The sequence below is a fragment of the Poeciliopsis prolifica genome, unplaced genomic scaffold (genome assembly GCF_027474105.1).
Source record: "Poeciliopsis prolifica strain line A6 unplaced genomic scaffold, Auburn_PproV2 SCAFFOLD051, whole genome shotgun sequence".
Classification (NCBI taxonomy): domain Eukaryota; kingdom Metazoa; phylum Chordata; class Actinopteri; order Cyprinodontiformes; family Poeciliidae; genus Poeciliopsis; species Poeciliopsis prolifica.
In genome coordinates, this window is record NW_026562426.1 from 1,354,881 (window position 1) to 1,377,426 (window position 22,546).

Genomic DNA, 22,546 nt, shown 5'->3' on the forward strand with positions numbered 1-22,546 from the left:
TTTTCGCATCTTTTTTGTTTCTTTCTAACTACTTACACTATTTCAGTTACCCGAAGCAGAAAACCAGAGCTGAAGCTGAAACGGGTCGAAGCATATTCACGTGTTAGAATGAACTTTTTAAACCTCCGCTCTCTAGTCCCTTTGATAATCCGTGCTCAGATTTCAATAAAAATTGATTTTCGGCAACTTCCATTGACTGAGCTCCGGATGGGCAAAACTGATGAGTGAAGACAGGCTGGCAGCTGCAGCTGAACTTGACTCAATAAAGCACCGACATGTTTTAGATTTGCATTTACTGACGCTTGAGGCGAAACTGTGAAACGTTTTAAATCGTCAGAATCCTTGCGTAATGCACCGAGCTGCCGTATGCTGCAGTCCCAGTCAGGAAGTAAGATTGTAATGTCTTTGTTTTTTTGTTTTTTGGGGGGAGGGGGGGTTTGGACTGGTAACTGTAAACTGATGACAGTGGAGGAACTGGCTGGAAAGAAGACAGGAGGAGGACAGCGCCTGGCGTGTCGTAAAAAAGAATCTATCGCCACCATAACCTGGAGCCTTCGGTTTAAAACACTCCATACAATGAATCTTGGCTCTTTCTTTCTCTCTGCTGCTCCTCCCTTCTGCAGTGACACGCTATAAAAACAAAAGAGACAGCGCATCTTGGTGAACTGATGCACATTCATCATGGAGAATTTACTCTCGGAAATCCAACACTGCTTCAATATCGCTGCGTGGGTGGATCCATCAGCCAAGTAACCCTCAAGGTAGTATTAGCTTTAGCTTCTGAGGGCTAACCTCACCCCTGACTTTCCTCTGTTCGCAGCGGCACCACACACACTCACCTGTCAACTTATCAAGCGCCGCGCAGGTCTCAGATCAACGTTTGGGCAGCGGATAAAAGAGGGACCACTTATCTATTTCGCAGGAAACACGGCCGCAAGGAAACAATGATGAAACGGGAGGCTAGTGAAGCTTCTCACTGCGAAACGCTATTTAGAGGCTCAAAGGGGGAAGGCTTGTTTCAACATTTGCTTTATTTTGGGAAAAGTGCTCAGATCTGCTTGACAGAGTTCAAAGCAGAAGCTTGACCTTGTTTTAACAAACTCGGTTAGTTTCACAAGGAGCTAGCTTAAAGTTTCAAGAGGCTAAAGGCAAAACACACACTTGAAATTGAGGGAATAAATACTAAATTTTTCATCATCATCAGAGCCCATGTGGAAACAATGTTTTCACTGTTTTCAGCAGAATTGTATAATCAGCATTTTTGAGTGAAGCGGCTGATTTAAACTAAAGCGGCCCTTCGAGAACATGTAAAATAACTGTTGTTAAGCCCTGGTTTAATTGTGATTACGATAAGAATATGTCAGTTTCACTAGCCACGCACATCCATGATTACTGTGAGGCTAGTGAACAGTCAGACAACACGAGGTAGAGAAAAAGATCTCTAACCAGCCTACCAAACTCACTCCAACAACGCATTGTCCTCTACAGTCAGGTTGGGTTCCTAGTTGCAAAGATTTTACAGACTGCGATCGATTGGTCTTTTGCACAAATGATGGTGGACCATTCCATGAGCAATCAGAAATGTAAGAATCAACCAATCATATTGGATGTACAGTCTTACAATTCACGCCATCTTTCCATCCCACCGTTTTGTCAATTTCCGTCTCGTGAACTTTTGCTCTCCGGATTTGCTTATGTACTTTCGGTGTAGTCTATCTCCTGGTGGTTTGATTGATGGAGAATATATGACAAACTTAAAACGTGTCCTGTGTTCTAACCTGTTAAGCTTTCTTTTCTTTTGCCTTTACGTTTTTGGAATTGCATACAAAAGACATTCCTAGGTCACTACTGATGAACACGAGTCTATAAACGTATGACTGCCGTGGAGAAGCCATAGAGAGAGAAGCAGGGCTGCTCCTACATCAGTCATAAGAGAGAATTGAATAGCCTTGCCTGAGATTACAGAAATTGTTCAGCATCACAGAAATGTCTTCTGAACACGTCTCTTCACATGTGAATATCTTTGAAGCTCTTTGAACTGCCAGCCACTGAAGTAATGTGAATTGGCAGTATCATTCAGTCTATTACTGTTTTCCCTATTGTTCCTTCTTTTGAAAGTTTTTTTTTTTTTACTTACGTCTGAGCTTACTCATCTCATTTCACCATCTCTTTTCATATTTTTATGACTTTCATCTCAGCAGGTGAATAAAGGCAATTTTGAAAGAGCATTCGGTTTGTTTTTGCATCAGTCGGGTGACTCCATCAGTTCCTGTAGCTAGGGCTAAACCAACAGACGTAGCTTCTTAGTGGAATGCGTTTGGCATCGCTTGTTGCGTGAGAAAATGTTTAAATAGTGGAATACCTAAACAGAAAGACACTCGTTCCAGAGGCATGCTGAGAAAAATCCATTTCAGTTTGCTGTGCCATCATAAGGCACGTTGGCTGTGGAATTTAGGAAACTAGCTCTTTTAATTTTGTGTTGACATGTTGCAATTTCATCCCATCCTACATCAATTATACTCACATAAAAGAGCTATTTTGTGTCCAAGTTTAGGTTTTTAAGTATTTTTATTAACAATAAAATGAAAAACACTGGAGGTGTTGACGTGAAGAAACAACAAATTTCACAGAAAACTTGAGATGAAAAAGTTTATGTTTTTTCTTTCAGTTTGGGAAGGTATATTTTTTCTATCTTAAAAAAAAAAAAATCTAAATTATGTATGAAAACCACAACTTTGCTTCTCATAAAGAAGCATTGATGATCATCCAAAAGTTTATTCTCAGTTTCCCCAGAAATTTCTCTATTTAGTCAAATTTCCTCTTCGTTTCATTGCTCAGTTAATGACCCCGGAGGGAGTGCCAACAGGTGTTCATTCATTATTGACAGGAGCCAAATTGTCAATAATTGTCAAAATTACTTGTTGAGCATCAAAGTCTTAATATCGTGATTTTGGGAATAAATACATATTCATAAGACATTCCTCTGTGCTCTTTAATGAAGTGTGCAAATTAGGTTTCCTGATAATTTAATACTCAAAAACCCGAGTGACAAAATTATATTTTATCAAATGAAACTGGTGTCACTTAAATCGATAATTACCCGTTCAATCGGCAATTAACATCGAGTTCTGTCCCCTAGGAATTTCCTCCACATTCATTATTTCCTCCAGGACTGTCCAGACTCATTAAATCCAATCTTTAGATAAACACGGTACTTTGTCCTTCTGTCGCCTTGGTTACCCGTTTCTCCTTACAAAACAAGTTTATAGCAAACAAACGAAGCTCTTCCGCAACTGAGGTAAAAAAAGATCTGAACTCTGCATTGCTGACCTACACTGTATTGCATTTCACTGCACACTAACACACACCACACAAGAGCGTAGCTAATTGTGTTGATTCTAAAGAGCCAAGCAGGAACGACACAAGCGGCCACTTGAGAGGCTTCCCTAGTTATTATGCACTGTCACATTAAAGCGACTCAATATTATAGAACAGGCTGAACATCACTGTTGAGCAAATCCGGGCTGCATCGCCACTGAAGGACTTCCTGAAGAGGAGGAAGCGCGAACCAAGAGGAGAAAGATGTGATGCCGGAACACGAGTCGTCTTTGAAACCTCTAGACAAGTTTCTGATGCTTTTTGGTGATGTCGTTGATTTTCAGAGACTGACCTTGAATCTGGCTTCAACTGATGGCAATCTAGTGCAGCAGAGGGATCTGATCAGGTTGCGTAGCTTCATTAGTTTACCTGAGAGCAAAGAGAGAAACTGGACATTTGGAGGCTGTTTGCCATTTCTGTGGCGCCATCGGATGCTTTTACGTCCCTGGGAAGGTTCTAGATTTAAATTTGCTCACCAGCTGAAGTCTCTAGCACCGTTTCCCTGGATTGGTGTGTGTGTGTGTGTGTATGTGGGTGTGTGCGTGCGTGTGTGTGGTTTTCTGGCTGTCTATAAAAAGTACACTCAGGCATCAAGAGGCACAACGCCTCAGCAGGGATCAACTTTGGCTAAGCCGTTAATGGACCAAGAAATCAGCTTCGGAATCCGCTGGAGGCCTGTGGATTGTTTTAATTTGCGCCCTCAGCTTGGGTGTCTGAGGTGATTTGACCACAGACACAGATCTCCCCCACTAAGCCGCTTTGCTACAGTAAGTGGAGAGAAAAGCCAAGTAAGCACGAGGTGCAGTAATAACAAATTAACGCAGAAAGCATGATTACTACAGCAATGAAAACATATTATCACCATTACAGATTTCTTGTGCTTTGGCTTTTTTTTTTTGTATTAAAATATTTTTGTTGTTGAATTTTGGAGCCCATGAATGACTAAACCCTGTGAATACTTGAAACTCCATCCGGGAAAAGCAATCCAAAGCAACCTGGTCCTCTTAGAAACAGTGATTACAATGAATACCTGGTTGTAGCAACCCTTAGCAGCAACAAGTGTTTGTGACTTAAACGTATGCCTGTTATCTCAAAGGTGAATGAATGACCCGTTTAATGACAAGGTCATTCAAAACCCTTTATTTTGCACTTCAGCGTATGGTCACCGACTTACGACCAGGCAGAGAGAGCAACTCATAGTTCCATCCATAATGGAAAGTTTCTCTGGTCATGATGCCACGAAGTAGCCCTAGACGATGGCACTACCACAAAATATGACTCCCGACCTTTTTTTCCGTAAACTTTTAGTTTAATGTCCGATGTAACGAGGCGCACATTTTTCATTCTTGTTGAAAGTCAATGGAAAATCTTCCTTAAAATCTTTTGGATTATCAGGACGCGTCAGGACAAAAAGTCACATCGGCGTTCTGTCCTTCCTTTGCTCAGCCTCTCACGTCCGTCGTCGACGCCGTTTTAGCCCAGCCCCTTTTTTCTCATCGAGTCGTGGACTTTAGCTGGCAGCGGTAAAAGCCTGTTAAGGTTCTGTAGCTCAGAGCATGATGTGCTGCTTTTTGAGATCTTACATCCAATGAAAAGCTGTTATGCAAGGTCTTCATGTCCTGGTTCTACAGGTTTGACAGTAATTGGGCTTTGGTGAGCTCAAACATTTAAGGGTGACCAAAAAAAAAAAAAAAAAAGATTGCAAATGATCTTTTTGATAGCACTGTAATTACAGGTGAAAGTGTGAGGATTTTTCTATTGTTTTTACTTGATGTTAACTACAGTAGTGTACCCTGTTCCTCATGAATATAAAAGAGAATTGATCAGCGCACTCATCCAGGTGTGAAGCTGAACCCTTCAGACTGATGGGACGAGATGCTCGTCTGAAAGTGCTTCAAATGAACTGGAACCGATGCGATAGCATAAGCTTGTCTATTATCTAGTCTGGCAATAAACCAGAGGACGGAGGTTAAAAGATTAAACCGCCGTGGGACACAATCGATGGTGTGTGTATACCTTCAAACTCTCAACGCAGATCCACAACACCACGACGTTTAAACAGCCGAGTCTTTTCCCGACTTCACCTCTCTATTTGTTTCAGAAAACCTTCTGCTCTCAATCTGCACCCGTGGTACATCCGTCAAAAATCCTTGCCACTTATTAAAGCCGGTTTTACTCCAGCATGTCAGGCAAGCTGCTGTAGCCTTTGGTAACCACTTTATTTTTCATTCTTCCTTGGATCTTTGTGTTGATTTTTTCCTCAGCATCTGGTCTCTCCGCCGCAGGTTCGCCAACCCCGCTCTGCTTTGATCATCCTTGGTGAGTTCGCCCTCAGCCTCCTACCGGTTGTCGCCTTGCCAAATCTCCAGCTCCACAGGCTCATTTCAGGGTCTTGAGTTTCGCTTCCGTACTCCAGCATCTTTAAACATCCAAGCACGTTTTTAGAATGAACACAAGGCTCTAAAAAAAAAAAAAACACGCTCACGAGATTGCATCTCTTTAACATTTTTGATAATTGCTCGCCACCAAAGGGTGGGATAGTTTTTACCCTGAACAAAGGACAATGGATACGGACAATCGCACTTCGTCTCCAAAATAAATCGATTTGGAGGGGGTTAAAAAAAAAAAAAAAAAAAAAAAACATTTTCTACAATTCCAGGATAAGATCTGTCTGTAAATTTGTTCTTATCAACTGACTTGATAACGTGCGAGTCGGAGACAAAAACAGGACGACACGAGTCGGAGAAGTGGCCGGAAGAAAATGATGTGGACTAAATTACTGGTTTTAAAATAAATATTTTTAAAGAGAGTCACAAAAGGCAAAAGACTTTGTCCTCTGATCAGCCACTTCGTGGCCAATTGGCCATCTGGAAAGAGACGCACACAGCCTGGTTCAAGGACCAGCAGATGAAAAAATGATTGTCTTACAAAGGCCATTGTTCAGATCAATGCAGAATGCAATTTCTTTGGTCATATCGTTTTTAAATTATATTTGTCTTGGAGTTTTCTTTGCCATATTTGCCGATTGTGCAGCGTGATTGTGTCTGTTTTTGTGTTTTTGGTCAAGTTTTTTCATCTTAGCCAAGAGTTTGTGCAAATAATTCGGAGCTACATTTCCACAGAAAAACACAAACAGACGAAAGACTGAACCACAAACGGTCCTGTGCTGCATGCCTTGCATCACCGCTTAATGGGAACTTTCAGGTGGATGCTCGGCTTCCTTCTTAGTACTTTTTTTTTTCTTGCAAGTTTTTAGGCTTTTAGGCATGATAATGAATGCCATCTTTCAGAAATACAACCCCAAACACAATTTAAATGGAAAACTGTATTTATAAAAAGCATAAAATATATCCTCTGTCCTGTCAAGTTGATTCTAAAAAAGATGTGGCTCTGAGGAAGAAACTCTTGAGAACAAACATGTCTCTAGATGGGTTTGTATTCCCATTATATATTTCTTGACATGTTTTGGAAAATTACAGGTTTTTTTGTGTTTTTCACTTTCCTTTTTTCTTTTTTTATGCTTTACAGTTTTTGAATGATGCAAACTGAGCATTACTAATATATTAATAAAAGCTTCTTGTTGGACGAAGGCAAATTAAATAATAGAAAAGTCAAAGAAAGTGTAAGACATTCAGGTAAAAGACAATTTCAATGATCAGACATTCAGGTATATTTTCCATTTCTTACAAAGAGTCTTATTATATTCATCAGTTTAAGTCTTAATTAAAAGGTCAGTTTCTCCATTGTGTGAATTATTTGATTTTTGTTTTTCTTCCACATCTGGCCACTAGCGAGTTCTGGCTTGCTTTGCCTCCACTAGTAATATTAATAGAAGATACCTGATTTTTCAGGCCTTGATGTAAACTACGCAAAAAAAAATTTAATAAAAAACTACAATGAAATTATAGATAAAGTTTGGGTCTATCAAGGAAATCATAGTTAAAATTGATCTGAAAGGAGCAGAAAATTTGGAAGGTATCATTCCCGCCTTCATCACCAGTAAAGACCGGCCACGTTCTAGAGCAGAACCACCAGAATAGCACCTTCAGAGGCTTTTGGCATGCATTTAGAGTAAATGCTAAGAATTTAGCAACAGAAAAATAGACTTTGGGCTTCCAGAGAAACTGAGCTTGGTGTATTCCGCTGCAAGTTGCATGAGTGCTGAAAAGCGTCCCGGATTCTCGGGGGTTCTCCCTTGCAGAGAGCCTGGAGTGGCTCTTTAATGGAAGCCCCAAAGAAATGAGAGAATGAAAGGCAGATGCCGCCTCTGTCTGAAGACTCACCTCGTTCTAATTGCCTCGACTCCTATCGATTACCTGAGGCCTCGCGCCTTTTCCGTGAGACCCCTTCACACCTTGTGTAATCCCCGCTCAGCGCTTACACACCCGCTTTAGCCCGCATTGATCAAAGTCCGCTTAGGGACGGCCATCTTTGACGCGAGTCAGGTCATCTTTCAAATGTGACAACTTTTCACGGCAGAAAAATAGTGGAAAAACTGCTGGATTTGCAAGTGACCCAAGCAATTGACAATCTGCCTCTCGACTTAAAGAGACAGTCCCTCAAACTGCTGTGTTCAACCAAAGCCTTCCCTTCACACACACACACACACACCCACACACACACACACACACACATACACACACACACACACACACACACACACACTGACACTCGGCATGCAGCGCTGAACCTGAGCTTCCATCACTCGCCTCCTGACAGGCCCGGGGTGTGTTTAAGGAGCAGCTTGATCCCCAGCACCTCTTCCCAGACATCCCACTGTCACAACACACACGCTTCCCGCCAATCACCCTCTTCCCTCTGTGTCAGGGTCCGTCCCCGAAGGGAATTAGGCTGACTTCATTCCCATGCAATTAAACGATCTTGCACAGTTTGGTCTACGGCCTTCCGGTGTGTGTGCGTGTGCGTGTGTGTTTGCGTAAAGAAGATGCAATGGGAGATTCCTGGCAGACACTCAGAGTGGAGACTTGGAGCAAAAAAGTGGGGCGGAGGGGGCGTGTGGAGGGGTGGGAGTAACCGGATCTAATCTCTCTGAATCTCCTCATCGATTGGAGGAACTCTGGACTTGCGCGATAACGTTTGACTGTTGGAGCGGCCGCCACAGTTGGCAGTCCGGCCGCATCCCAGCTTAAGTCGACTACTGTTCCTTTTGGCTCCGGCTGCAGCTTATCTGCTGCCTGCTTGTTTAAATTCACCAGGGAACTGCAGCTGCCCATGAACTGAACGAGTTATTTTGATAGGGTATGTGTGTGTGTGTGGGGGGGGGGGGCAAAAGGCATCGCAGTGAGAGAAAGAGAGAGAGTAAAGATTTGAAAATTTGGAGTTTAATATCAAGTGAAATGCTGATGTGCAGAAGCAGCATGAGAGGTGACCTTTGCATTTCAGCAAACTTTGAAAAAATAAACCCCCCTTGACCTCCTCCCAACTGAAAAAAAGAGTTACTCCAGTATTTTAAAAATAACTTCTAACAAACACAAAATCCCCAATGGATAACAATAGTGTGCCTCAAATTAAGTTTCTTGTATTTTTTTGTTGTTGTAAAACATCCCTAATAGAGCAACAGGTCTGTTCATTCATTCACCATAACTGTCACTGTGTGGGAGCCATTAACCACAGGTTCATGTCTCAGTTCAACTCCAGAAATTACTATTGTGCTTCATACCCTTTGCCATGAATCTGGTTTATACTGAACAGAGCACTTTTATAAAGGGTGTGCAGATGCAGACGATGTTTGAAGAAGGGAACCAGAACCATGGTTAAAATCTCTAGCTATGTATTCAACAATTGTCTGGAGTTTTTTTCCCCCACTAGGGGGCTGTTATGGGGGCTTTATTGTCCCTTATATGACGGTAGGCTGGCAGGAAGGGGGTAAGAGGAGGGATAGTGGTGATAGTTTTGTCGTCTGCGATGTTACATGCCATCTGGAGACGTTGAGAAAGAAATGCAATTCCATTGAACTCAGGCAGTGGAAATGGGTAAATGTTGTCTGTGTCAGAACCCACTAAGCACTTTTGTTTGAATGAGAGCAAACTGTCTTTGCCAAACTAAGCTGTTTTGTAGTTCAACCTTTTCTAACTCAACTCTCATTTTTGAGACAAATGAAATCTGCTACCTTCTTCTTGTTGGTTGGACAGATGTAGAAACTGGTCACCACGATGGTTGTCCCCGGGATCAGGTTGAGTTTGGTGTAGGTCGTCCCGTAATCAGTGGACCTGAAAGACAAGCGACATAATAAGAAGCGGGCAGTGAGTTAATTTGGTGAGAAGTTTCCATTCCGTCACAGACATTTTAGGCCTTTTAATGGCGTTTCTTTCCGTATTTGCTTGAATTCGTTTCAGCTGGTTTGTTTCAAAGCTGGTTTGTTTCTTGTTTTATCTTTTTTTTTTTTTTTTTTGTAAAAATAATGTCGCGATTTTAGGAAAGGTTGTCACGGTGTCCTCATTCTACCAGATTTTATAAGCTGATCTGACCTGTTTTGTACTTGGAGTCACCAGTTTAAGGTAAAGTTATCAATGAAGCCATTGATCTCTTGCAGTCCACCCCTAACAAACAGTAAGAGCCTGACGCCGCCACCACCGTGCTTGACAGCAATTAGATATGCTTAGAAGCTCACATTTCAAGCAAGTCGTCGTGGCCAAATAATACAATAATCGTCTCCAATGTCCAAAGAAGTATTTGAGTTTTCCCTTTGGAAAGGTAGGTATTAGTCGGATTGTTGAAGCAGCATTTTGTTTCTTCGTCAGGACTCTAGTTGCAGGCAAACGTTCATGAAGTTTCAAGGACTCTAAACATTGACACTGGTGTTTTCATTTTACCGGAAGCTGGAGATTTGACTGACCGTCCTAACCCTTTACGTTTCATCTGAGGGGCGGATTTGCATCGTCACAAAGTAGTAATGCTTGAATAACAAACTTGTATCAAAGTACGGTTGTTTGAACTGTGGTAGGTAAAAGGCATTGCCGACTTGTGTGAACTCCCTGAAGGTTCCAGGACTCTCCGGTTGTTGTAGAAATGTTTTATTGCAAGCAAATGAATCTCGTTCTTGTCAAGCTTTGAGACGTTTCTAAACCTGCCAGTTCTTGTAAAATAGCTTCAGTTCTATGCATAATCCTTTAGAACAGAGCAGCTCGAGTAAATTAGAAAAAATTTCTAAATTAATGTGACATTCTTGTCCATAATGAGACTGTATCTGAGCTTTTCCAATGTCCTTGTTAATTACATGACATCACAAGGTTTATGCAAATAGTTGTATTTTAGTTTGACTGGATTTATAATGAGGATTGGGACCCTTTCATTGTTCCACTGGCCTCCAAACAGTTCTATCAAGCAGCTGTGCCTCGACTAAAGTCCTTCAGATTGACGGATCGGCAGCAGGCCGGTGAAAGACTTGACCTACTTGTTCTCTCAAACTGCCCTGGAGGCCAACCCCACATCAGCTCCCCATTCACCACATTACTGGTTTATGTTCTGCAGGCTGATCACGGCGACAAATCAGGAACGCCTGGTCAAACTGTGATTGCCCGAGTGACGCATAAACGGCCCCTGGCTGGCTATAAGGTACTGACCGATCCTCAAATCTGGCAGCTTTGGAAGCAGTTGTGGAGTGTTGTGTGCATGTGAGATTGATGGCCAGCCGCTGTAATGATTCTGAAGTCGGACTCCTGTGCACCCAACAAAAAGGGAAACAAATGTTTAAGCAGGTTTTTCCGGCCCAGAAAACATGAGGCGATCAGGTGTTGCTGTAAACTGCTCTGAAAAACAGACATCTTGTCTTTTTTGCTTTTAGGTATCAAACACCACGTTTTAATTTAAAAGATGACATGAGAAAACACACTTTTTTTTAAATCAAGGTGACATTTTTTAAGGGGAAAATGGCCTTGTGAGAACAAAAGTCACTGCGCCAATGAAGTCGATGACGGCTTGTACCATCTTTGGCGAAAGCAACTCCCATCCAGCTTTTTTGATGACTGGTATTGAATTATAGAATGTCAAATAAAAATACGCCACATTATTTCAATCGGAATTAAATCCGAACTTTGACTGTGCCACTTCAAAAGTCCCTTTTCAGTCACTCATTACTGGCCTTGCTGTGTAACCGAAGTGGCTTAAGGACCCGAACTGATGAAAGGACATTCACCGTCAGAATTTTCTGGTGCAAAGTGGAATTTAAACATCCAAAGTCATCATACTACCACCACCGTGCTGAAAAGTTGTGTATAAAAAGAACAACTTGACGATGCATCTCACTGGAAGGTGAGATATAAAACTAGCACATTTTTGAAAATGTGAGACAAAAGCTGTTGTTTAATGGTTTTAACAACGTTGGATTTTGACTCAGTTTCTTCCTTACAGTAGAGTGATGTTGTTCCACCTTCTTTTGAGACCTCCTGGTTGTATATGTGCTCCTGGAGTCATTTTAGCAGATTATCCCTTTATAAGACGCCTCTACAATATTCCGTGATTTGACCTTTTGTATATAATAAGCTGCTGACGCGTTCCTGTGGCGTCCCAAGGCTTTAAAAGGGGATGACAGACATTAATGACATTTCTTTCTTATCCGCTCTGGACAATGTGATGCCTTCTGAGAGCTTTTGAGTCAAGTCAAGAGTTTACTAAAGTCCCATGACCGATGTGTGGAAGAGATTTGAGGCGGAGGAGACTGCTGCTGATCCGTGGTGTTGGAACGGTGTGCTCCTGCTTTACAGAGGGCTCCGTTCCTGTCAGACGATGCGGAGGAGCGGGGCCCTGTGTTTGGCCTCCAGCTTGTCCTTCTGCGATCTATTCTGGGATGGTGAGCTCATTGTTTACGTTGTCTTACTTTGGAGATTGGAAGCTTTTCAGACTTGCAGCACAAAAATGCATTCGATAGCTTTGTTCACATCGAATATTATCCATGTGGTGGTAGAATCCGTTCAGTCTCACCTGCTACAGGTTCTAATGGTGTTCACCGGTGAAACTGAAGTGAACTCCAATAGATGTGATTAATCCCAGTTGTTCATAATTCATAAAGTGGTGATCACGTTCTGAGTCAGAGCCCGTTTGTTTTGGGTTGCTGTTTTCGCTCGATAAATGAAATCATTGTTTGAAAACTGCAACCTTTTTAATCAAATGATCTTTGCCTACAACATATGTTTGATTACTTGAAGACGAAAGAATTCTATATTACACATTGGGTTTGATGAAGCGAACAGCTTTTGAAAACATTCACTTCCTCTAATAAAGCAAACAAGAAAACGAGTGATTACAGCTGGTTAAGGCCTGCATGTCGCCAGAGAGCAACACAGATAGGAATCAATAAATACAAATGTGTTTCTTGTGCAGCAGTTTTGACAGCTTTAAAGGACTGATTTCAAAAGCACTCGAGGGAACGCAGGAAGGGAAAAGCTGCAATGTTTATCTTTGGGTCAAGGGTCAGGCAGGAGGGGGGCCTCAGACGGAGAGGTCTTGATGAAAGAGAACGAGGAGCTGGCACATCGGCCTGGTTAAGGATGAGAGGATTTTCTCCTTTACACAGTAGGACGCCGACCGCTGACAGACACTCGCGCGCACACACACGCCGAGACACAAACACACTCGAAGCCCTGTTGAGCCGCTCTGCAATCAGCTCTCCCAGAGAGCTCCGGTGCGGCGGCAGAAAACAGTTGCTTAGCAGGGGAAGAGCCGCTTCTCTGCGGTGAGCTGCTGAGTGTTTTCATCTGCCCAGTGTGTGTGCGCGTGTGTGTGTGTGGTGTTTAACCTGAGATCACTCGGAGGACGCGGACAGGATCACTGAATGATGGCTGTGTTAGCAGAGAGGAGCAGAGCTTTGTGCTTATCTCTGGAAACCCACTTGTGGACGGAGTGAAAGAGCTCCGGTGTGAGTGCAGAGAGGTCTGCTCAGGTGCAAGATAGTTTTAGTGGAAAGTGTGTGAGATCCTGACTGGGCTGGCAGATTTAGTACCGATGAGCTGGGAGGATTGGAGTGAAGGGCCAAAATAATCATGAACAGAACTACGTCGTCTATTCGGTGCCGTATAAAACTATCCAGATCCTATGAATATTTTCCTCGCATAACTGTGCATTACTTTCACGCATTTAATTTGGAGTTTTACGATAGATCAAAACAAAAGTAGTTCACAATATTAAACATGAATATTTTTTTTTGTTTGTTTTTTTTTTTGTAATAAACAAAAATCTAAAAAGTGTGGCATGCATTTGTCCGGTGGTGAACACGCGTCTGCCAAATTGCTAATACGCTACCAGTGAAGCCAATTATTCATTTTGCGCTTTAGCTAACTTTGACAATATTTAGTGCACTTAGTTTCCTCTAAAGTCAGATTGCAAGGTAAACTCTAAAGTGCTAATTTGCTTTGCTGTTTTGTTAAATATTTGTTGAATAAACGTTGACATCTTTGTTAAGGGTTTGGTTATAGTTTTAAGGATTCCTCGTGCTCTTATTTTGAAGTGGTTGAACACGCTTCCTCTGCTCATGTTCTCCAACTGTGAGGCGGTGCGGCGGATAACATTTTTCTGTACCCAGAATGCATTGCTGTAGCATTACAGCCTGTCATTTTAACTACTGATGTCTTGTGTGTGTTTTCTGACTGAAGCCCAATAACAGATTGAAAGTTGTGCTTATAATATGACAAAAATTTGAAAATATTCAAGGCTTGTGAATGTTTTGTATGTTTTTGTCTCTATTTTCCTGTTCATTTCCAGCTTGAGTTACTGATAGGTGTGATTCTTATGCATAATTTAGATCACAATATAGGCTGAATGTTAGACATTTACAACATAAAAAGTCCAAAGATTGTTTATTTGAAGGGTATAATAGTGTAGAAATATGAACAAGTGTGAAAGCTTCTCTCAAATGGGATTTGATATTCTGGATTTGTTGCTACTACTGACCCCATTACATTAGCTGCCCTCTTGTCTTTCATTGTTAAAATTGAAATATTGATTAAAAGAAGCCTTCTAAGCCTCCTGGGAGTTGTCAGCCAATATATATTACCCAACACTTTTACTTTAGAGCCTTCCAGAAGGACCACGGGAGCCCCTAAAAGCCGTATTAAAATGCATTCATCCACAAAAACCAGTCTAGAGTGGAGCAGCTGCCTTTTGGGCCAATGATTCTGTTTTAGAGTGCATGGCATTCATCATGAAGCATTTGAAATAACCAGTCAAAATCTTGTGGGTAATACCAGAAAAGGGGAAATGAGTTGTAATTGGGTCTTTCAACATCATCCATCCTCTTTTGAATAATCTGGGTTTGAGAAACGGAGCGCAGATGCTTCAGTAGAGGGTTTCTTCTTGTAAGCTACTTTGGCCAACCCAAGTCACTTGGTAAACCCCAAGTTTTTACCATTCCAGTCAAGAAACATCGTCCCTCCAGTTTGTCTTCTGAGTCCAGGAGCCATCCTAACCAGATCCCCAAGCCATTTTACCATTTTTCAGCTTAAAACTGGAAGATAAATTATGGATGACAAGGCTAAGATCTTTTGTCTTCCTGTACGCACCAACAATTTCCGATGTCACTGGGAGAATATGTGGTGTCCTACTGGCAAAAGTGGGTTGAACAAACTGTTGACAGGGTTGAAAGATGATCACTTGGGAAAATCGGAAATGTCATACACCAGTGTATAAATCAATGGGCAACTAGTGAATTGCCCATGGTCATACTCACATGTGGTGGGTAAAAAAAATGAAACCAAATCCACAACTTATCAATCTCAAGACAGCTTCTGTTCCCAATTAACATTGGATTCATCCATTGTTGTTTCAAGTAAGAGTGCACTGATTTATCGGCTGGCCAATTTATCGGCGCTTTCCTTAATTTTGGGAGATCCGTGATCGGCTGATTTTTACATGTGAAGCCGATCTTATCCACAGATGTTATCATACTCAGAAAAAAACTTTGGAAAGGTCTAAAAATCAACCACTGTGCTTTTCTTTTCCCTCGTGAGAGAAGCTTGACTGGCAAACCGGCCGACCAGGTCATGTCTGCACATTTACAGTCAACAATAGTCACCCCATTGTTGCCAAATCAGCAACTTTCTTGATATGTTGAGCAACATTTCAGACAAAAAACCAATTGCATCAGCCAAAAGTGGAATCGGCGATCGGCCAGAAAACTGTTGTCTGTGTAGCTCTAGTTTCAACTCTGCCAGTCTGCACAGCGAGTTAATCCAACTCCAGAGGGTGACTTCTCACCAAACTGGTAGAAATCAGTGATTCAAAGAGAACAACTTTTCTTTTTTCTTTCGTCTAAACCTCGCCACAAGGCATCGTCTAATAGTCCGGAGGATTCTGCAGCCAGTCATGCGTAAGACAATGAAAAGGGCAAGCAAAAAAAAAAAAGAAAGAAAGGAGAAAGGAGGAGTCTGGGGATCAATGGTACGACGGAGCACCGCTAATAAGGCTAATATGGAGTTTGCCTGGGGGGTTCCTTAGAAAAGTCAGTACCTCCAGCAACCACACAGCAAAGATAATGATGCTGAGGTAATTGGAGAGCTTACTCTGTAATGTCTGCTGTCAAAACCTTTGGACAAATAGACTGTTAGGCAGCTATTGTGCTTTAATGAGGAATAATTAGCTTAAAACGCAGTGTGGCACACGAGATGTAATATATGGAAGAGAAAGGACAATAGAGACGAGTTGGGAAATTACCACTTCCTCCAACGTCTTGGTCATTGCAAAATAAAAACATAACAGACACCTTTACAGACTCATTTAGTCGTGACGCATAAAACCTTAACCAAATGTTCGCAGGCATTCGGTTCTGCAGGAGCCAATCATCTGAAATAACAACAGTGAAAGGACGCGAGCCACCGAAATACCAAGGCATTAAAGCAGGGCGGAATATCCAGACGACAGAGATAGAGAAACGCAGACACAGAAACGTCTGCGAGAATGGATGTGACAGAGACAGACACTGCAGGTGAAATTGTATTTTCCTTGATGCGCTTCAGGAAACAGAAACGTGGAGGCACTTCAGAGCGAGCGACAGGTGCTGATTCAGATTTAATGTCCTAATATGTCAAGGTTGCTCCCGGAGCCTGATGGCCCGCGGGAAGAAAAATTGAGAGTGTCAAAATAAAATGTAATAAGACAGAACACCGAAATGTAAAGAGAGGGGGGGAAATGGAGCACATAAAACAAATCTGATTCCCGGAAAAAAAATGGGGGCCTTCGGAATAAACGCTGATGAAAAGTTGAGGTGATTGACGACATTCGAGACAGAAATGCAGCGCCGTGGAAGACTTTTATACCATTCCTCACTTCTTTAGCTGCTGATTTGAGGGACTCCGATTTTATAACCCTTTGAAGAAAAGTCGAAAAGAAAGGCTGGTTCTGTTCAAGATTCCTTTCTCATAAAAGAGAGTTGTTCCTTTCTACTGTTGTGCTGAACTTGTGAATTGTGGCAATGAACCCACAATTCATAGGTCGATATTTGTGGAAAATATGTCGACTCACAGATTTGTTTTATGGAGAATATCTTAAATATGACAAAGGAAATGCAGTTAGGGAAGCTGAAATATCTGGATGTAGTGATACTTAATACAGTATCGTTTGGAATCATCCATTTACTTTGCTTGTTGCTGATTGGCAGAATAAGCAAAAAAAGATATTAGCTTCTATGGTCTTGCAAAATAGGTTCCCAGCGTGGATAATGTTGCATATTAAGGTATACTTGGTGTTTGAACAATTAAAATAGACAGAACTGTTTTTGAGAAACTTTAAGAACTTGGAGATTTTAGCTATTCACAAACGTCAATCTAACCCCCACGAAACACTGGGGCTTTGTTACTTATTTGTGATATGATTCTTAAAGAACATGCAAACCAAACAATGATCATCACTCAGCTTCTCCAACTATTTGTAAAGACAAATCTGTTTTCTTGTTAATCCATAAACTACACCTTTGTCAGATTACAGATAAAGTTCCAAAGTATCGAAATAGACGAAGAAACTTAGCAAAATTTCACACGACTTCACTACATATAATAAGCCATAAAAAAACACACACAAAAAAACATTGTTTTAGTGTAACTTTTACTTTCTTCTTGGAAATTGTACCCACACTAGGCTGAAATGATACACTAAAGATTTTCACAGGCTTCAGCCAGACTGTCCCTGCTAACAGCTCATGATTGACAAGAACTGGGCTGAGAAACATGTACGGCTCAAACAAAGCTCACACAGCACAGATCGTTGGGTCGGCAAGTCTCAGATGAAGTGGAGGACAGTTACCATCTATATTAAATGCGTCTTGACAAGCTGGTCAGGGAGTGATTTCCGGAGAAAGCCAAATGCTGAGACAGCCAGACACATGCTGTCTGAGTGGATCAGGGCTGAACAGCCGGACAAGAAAACTGTCGACATTCAAGATTTCCCCGGGAGCCCAAGGAACAACTGGAGAGCGGTTTGGACTGAGGCCAATGTCCCTATCTGACAGGAGAAAGGATTGAGCCGTAGCTCCCCCCGAGAAGCGTGTCAGAACTTTCCATCACCCGCGGCAAAGTAAATGCGGAGAAGAACTCGGCGACGCGTTTCGATTCCTCAACGGCATGAACGAACGGACGCGTTTGCCCCTTTGCCAGAATATCACTCACTTGAGCTATCAGCTGCCTCCCAAAAGACTTTGTGGCAAACTTTGCCCGGACCGGGTTACGGCTCTGGGTCAGGAGTGACGGCGGCTGCCTACGCCTTGCCATCTCTCTCTCTCTTTGATAGAGCCCAGGATGAGTGGGAAGCCTGTGATTTATGGCAGTAAAGGTAATTGCTAAGACTGGTGTTGGAATACACCGCTTCGAGGCGGTCACCATTAGCGCTAAAGGTGATTTACGGTGGACAAAAGCAAGGGGGGGGGCGGTGTCGTAAATATGGCGAGACGGATAGAGCTTTCAGCAGCAATCATGTTTATTGCTCGCCGACGATAAACATGAAACATCTTTCAGCTCTTTGATATGAAGGCAATGATCCCACTGAAATACAAAAAAAAAGAAAGAAAGGAAAAGAGGGTTATGGGGCGGCGTCCCTCCCATCTGCTTCACACATGGCCGGCCCAGTAGTGCTGACCACTTCCTGGCTGCCAGAATCCTTTTAAAAAATGACCATTCTGCTTGACTGCTGCTGTTTTATAAAGACCAGGCCACATATTGGTGTCATCTGTCTGTTTATTCCACCCACTGTATTTTTTATTTTTTTATAGTGGTTTATTGGTATGGATGATAAATCTCGGGGAATCTCAGCTACATCCTTTATGGCCATCTGCAAGGTCCTGATTTCGCCAACGCCTGACTTAACACACTGCAGAATGGACTGGAGAGAGACACAGTAAATCTCCTGAAAAATAGCTTCTCTCTGAAACACAAAAAAAGAACCAAAAACAAAACAACATACACTGTTTGGTAGAGAGAGGCTTGTGTGTTTATTGTGAATGATGAATGAAGTTATAAGTTCAAAGCGTCCCCTTCGGAGGTTTTGTGGTTCTGCCGAGGTTTACTCGCGAGGAGGCGAGGCAAACAGGTGGGGCGAGCGCTTCGACAACACGGCAGCTGCGATGAAGAAAAGCATGAATCTGGAGCAACGGGGGAAACTAAACAAGCCTTTATAGCTGGTTGGCAGAAGGAGAGAAAACAAGGGCAATAACTGCCGTGTCTGGCAGAAGCAAGGGCCACGTTCGGCCCTTTACGTGGCGTCCGCGGGGTGGCATCCACATCAGAAAACAAACATGCAGGGAATGTTTGCTTTCTGTTCTTGAATACGAGAAACAAGAAATATTGTGGAAAGAAATACGTTCATGCTAAATAAACAAACAGTACTGAAGGGTTTTTGACTTGAAATTAAACATGTGTTTACAAAACTTAACAGGTTCCACTCTGAGAAAGACTCAGGGGACTCAAGACACTGAAACAAGATGACTTTTTTTAACCCTCTCCAGGCAGGTGTTGCAGATTTGCAACAACTTAGACAGTCTTTTCAAGTAATTTGAGCCTGAGAGGGTTAAAGTTTGCCTAAATGGCAAAATTGGAATTTGCCACATAGGCTGTGCATCAGCAGGTGTTTGCTAATCGCTGCTGGCTAGTCTGAAGGAGCGGAGTGGGAGAAAGCTGTGTTGGAGGGCTGGACTGTGAGGCGGAAACGCAGAAGCTTAGAAGCTGCAGCTCAGAGGAGGAGCTTCATCTCAAAGGCGGGGCTAGGTCCAACCAGAGGTTTTGAATGACCAATGGTTGCCATGGAGATGAACCCATTGAATCCCAAAAGATACTTGAAAGAACATATGTTATTTTATTTCAATTTTTTTTGTTAGCGTATTTTACTGTCTTTTTCTTGTACCCGTTTGTGACACACATTTACTTCCGGCGTCACATCCAGGAAGTAAAGAGGTCTGGTCATTTGACCTTTCACACTAGATACATGAAATTGATGTTGCTCAGAGTAGACACTCTATTAATTGATTAAAAAACTTCAGTTAGCTGCTAAAGGTCTAAACAATTATTTTACAGCTTCCAGCAGTTAGAAAAACTGTCTGGCAACAATTGTTGCCGGTGGGATTGAATGGGTTAAAAAACAAAACAACATACACTGTTGTTTTCTCAAACATGCATAAAAGAATCAAGGCAACACTTCAGGTATGTCTTTGATGAGTTAAAAAAAAAAAAGTGAATTTTATGTAGTAGTTACTGCCCCTTTAAGAACATTAAATCCTACAGCACAAAAACCTCATGTGCATTTATGTACATTTTAAAAAATGAAACACCTCCGTTTAGGTTTTAGATTGTGGTTCCCGACATTCTTCACTCTAACTCTGTTACACATAACAAAAGTGCTCCTTGCGCTGCCCGGCTTCCCCCCCATCATTCCTTACTTCCCAAATAACCAGAGGAGCACACTGTTTGACTTTGATGCCTGCCTGCATTCTTGGAACCACTTTATCAAAGTGCCATTTGCAAAGCCAGGGGTCCTTGAAGGCATGTCCGAGAGCAATCCAACAAAGAGGCAAAGCGCGGCGCGAGGACGGACGCGCTTTGCAGAGGCGGAACCGATCGGGGCCGGACAGCCGGGGACTTGCCGAAACACAGACGAGCCGTCCTGCTTTGCAACTGATTTACCGATCGCCCATACAGCATCATGAGAGTCATTTAGGTAATTTGCATTAGAATCAATATACATGGAAGCAGAAGTTGCTCAGATGTGGCCTGCTTTTATGTTCTGCCTCGGTGACTGATGTCTTAGCAGCAATTGGCAAATTGCGTCTGTGAGTGCCTCCTACACTGTGAGCAGTCTGAGCAAGCAATAAGCAAGGATCCAGTGATTCATGCTCGGCGAGGGCACTTCACAGTGGAGCATAGTCTCTTCAAGAGCACAGAACCACTGGAGCATAGCTATTAGGAGCAGAGTGCTGCCTCCACTTGAAAACCTGCTTGAAAAGCTTCAGCAAGTCTCCTGACATCCCAGTTTTGCATCTATTCCCCCCCCCTCCACTGTTTGTACCGACAAAATGACACGATGCTGCACCGAGTTTATCACGGAGGACTTCCTTCGGCGGCGCAGCTTTTCTGAAAAGGTCGGAGTGGAGTTCTACGGCCGAGATGGTTCCCCGGAGACAGCGGTGAGTCGTTGACCCGGTCCGATCAGCTGCTGTGACAGTTTGACTGGCTCTTTCGGGCAACAACCAGCGAAAAAAATAAAGATAGTAAGAGAGATGGAGGTGGATATTCACTATGAGTCATCCGCTGGATACCGCTTTCAAGGACCCGAAGCCTCCATCAGGAGCTGCGCTCCAAACGAAAAGAAGACGTCCGTTCCCGAGATTAATGTGGGCCAGCGAGTAATTTTACACGTTCATGTGATCAAAAGAAATATAGGCCACAGAAGGAGATCAGATAGGATTACATGAGGCGCGATAATCTAGTCATCTAAAGAGACGACGCCTTTCTTAAATCTCATTTCTTAACAATAAGACTTTTCATGTTACGAAATGAAGCCAGAGTTCAGATTCGAAAGGAATCGTCGGAAGGGCAAAGAGAAATCAGGTTGTTCTTGAGAACGCAGTCTACTTTTCATGTCATAGAGAACTTTTGCGAAAGTATTTGGTCAAGCTTTTCTGGACTCTTTTTCCCTGGCTCTCTTCGCCCTCAGAGCCAGGTTTTTATCCATCGATCCAGTCAAACGCTGAATCCATAAAATACTTTTTGAACTCATGTTTTATTCTCATGTTCAGCTGCCGGATGTCTGAATTTCACTTTCTACCGTTTAAAACGTGACGAAAAGGAAAAGAAAAGCATTACTCACAGCTATAATAAAACCAAAGCTCTGATTCAAAAGTGTTAACTCGATTAGATACAGAAAGAAAAGTCGAGAACAGAGATCGTTCGTAGCAAATGTGGGGAAACCTTCTCATTGCTTGGCAACACTTTCAGAACCTTGTTTTTCATAAAAAACATGGATTTATCTACATTGTGTTGAATCACCAAACAACAGAGTTGACGATTATTCGGCAGAGTTTCAGGAGCAACTTGACATTTGGAAAACAAGTTCGCCTCATGGAAACTACGGCAGTTTTTTTTTTTTTAACTCGTTTTTTGCTAAAACAATTTTGCGGAAGGACGGGTTTTTGATAAGGCGTATTGAAATTGATTGTTTTTTTGCAAAACTGTCACAGAAACAATTTTTTTCACGTGATCGACAAAAGGATGTTGCCTCTGGCACAAACCACGAAGAAGAAGACGACAGGAAGTAGCTGGAGGATCATGGTGCTGCATGGTTTTTCTTAATGACAAACTCATTACCGTGTGATTTTAATTAAATTTATTTAATGGAAACACTACATGCTAAATTATGGGTTACATTTCGATTAAGTTTTGTGCACATTTGTAATGAGATGCAGCTAACGACAGTGAAATACATACATGTTTAACCTGTCTTCTAACCTTTGACACATATTAACTATAAACAATGCATTAGCAGCATAAAAAGCCAGGAAATCTGCAGAACACCCGACAAAACCAATCCTTATCTCCAGTTCTTTAAAAGGAAATGTTCTATTGACGTGTCTGATGTTTAATTCATCTCTGGAGTAGCAGGAGATAACTCTGCACTAAAGCAACAATCGACCTGATTTTGCTCTGTAAACAACAGATGTCGATAAAAACGTGCTTTTTCCAGC

At 42.2% G+C, this 22,546-nt stretch overlaps 1 protein-coding gene across 3 annotated transcripts in view; it reads right to left on the bottom strand.

The window, feature by feature from the left end:
* Positions 1-22,546, bottom strand: part of sorcs2 (sortilin-related VPS10 domain containing receptor 2) — a 270,943-nt gene that overhangs the window by 119,836 nt on the left and 128,561 nt on the right. For all 3 annotated transcript variants that reach the window (XM_055058490.1, XM_055058489.1, XM_055058488.1), the window contains exon 3: positions 9,509-9,608. In XM_055058490.1, the coding sequence (XP_054914465.1) occupies positions 9,509-9,608 (100 nt within the window). The remainder of the gene's footprint in view (positions 1-9,508; positions 9,609-22,546) is intronic.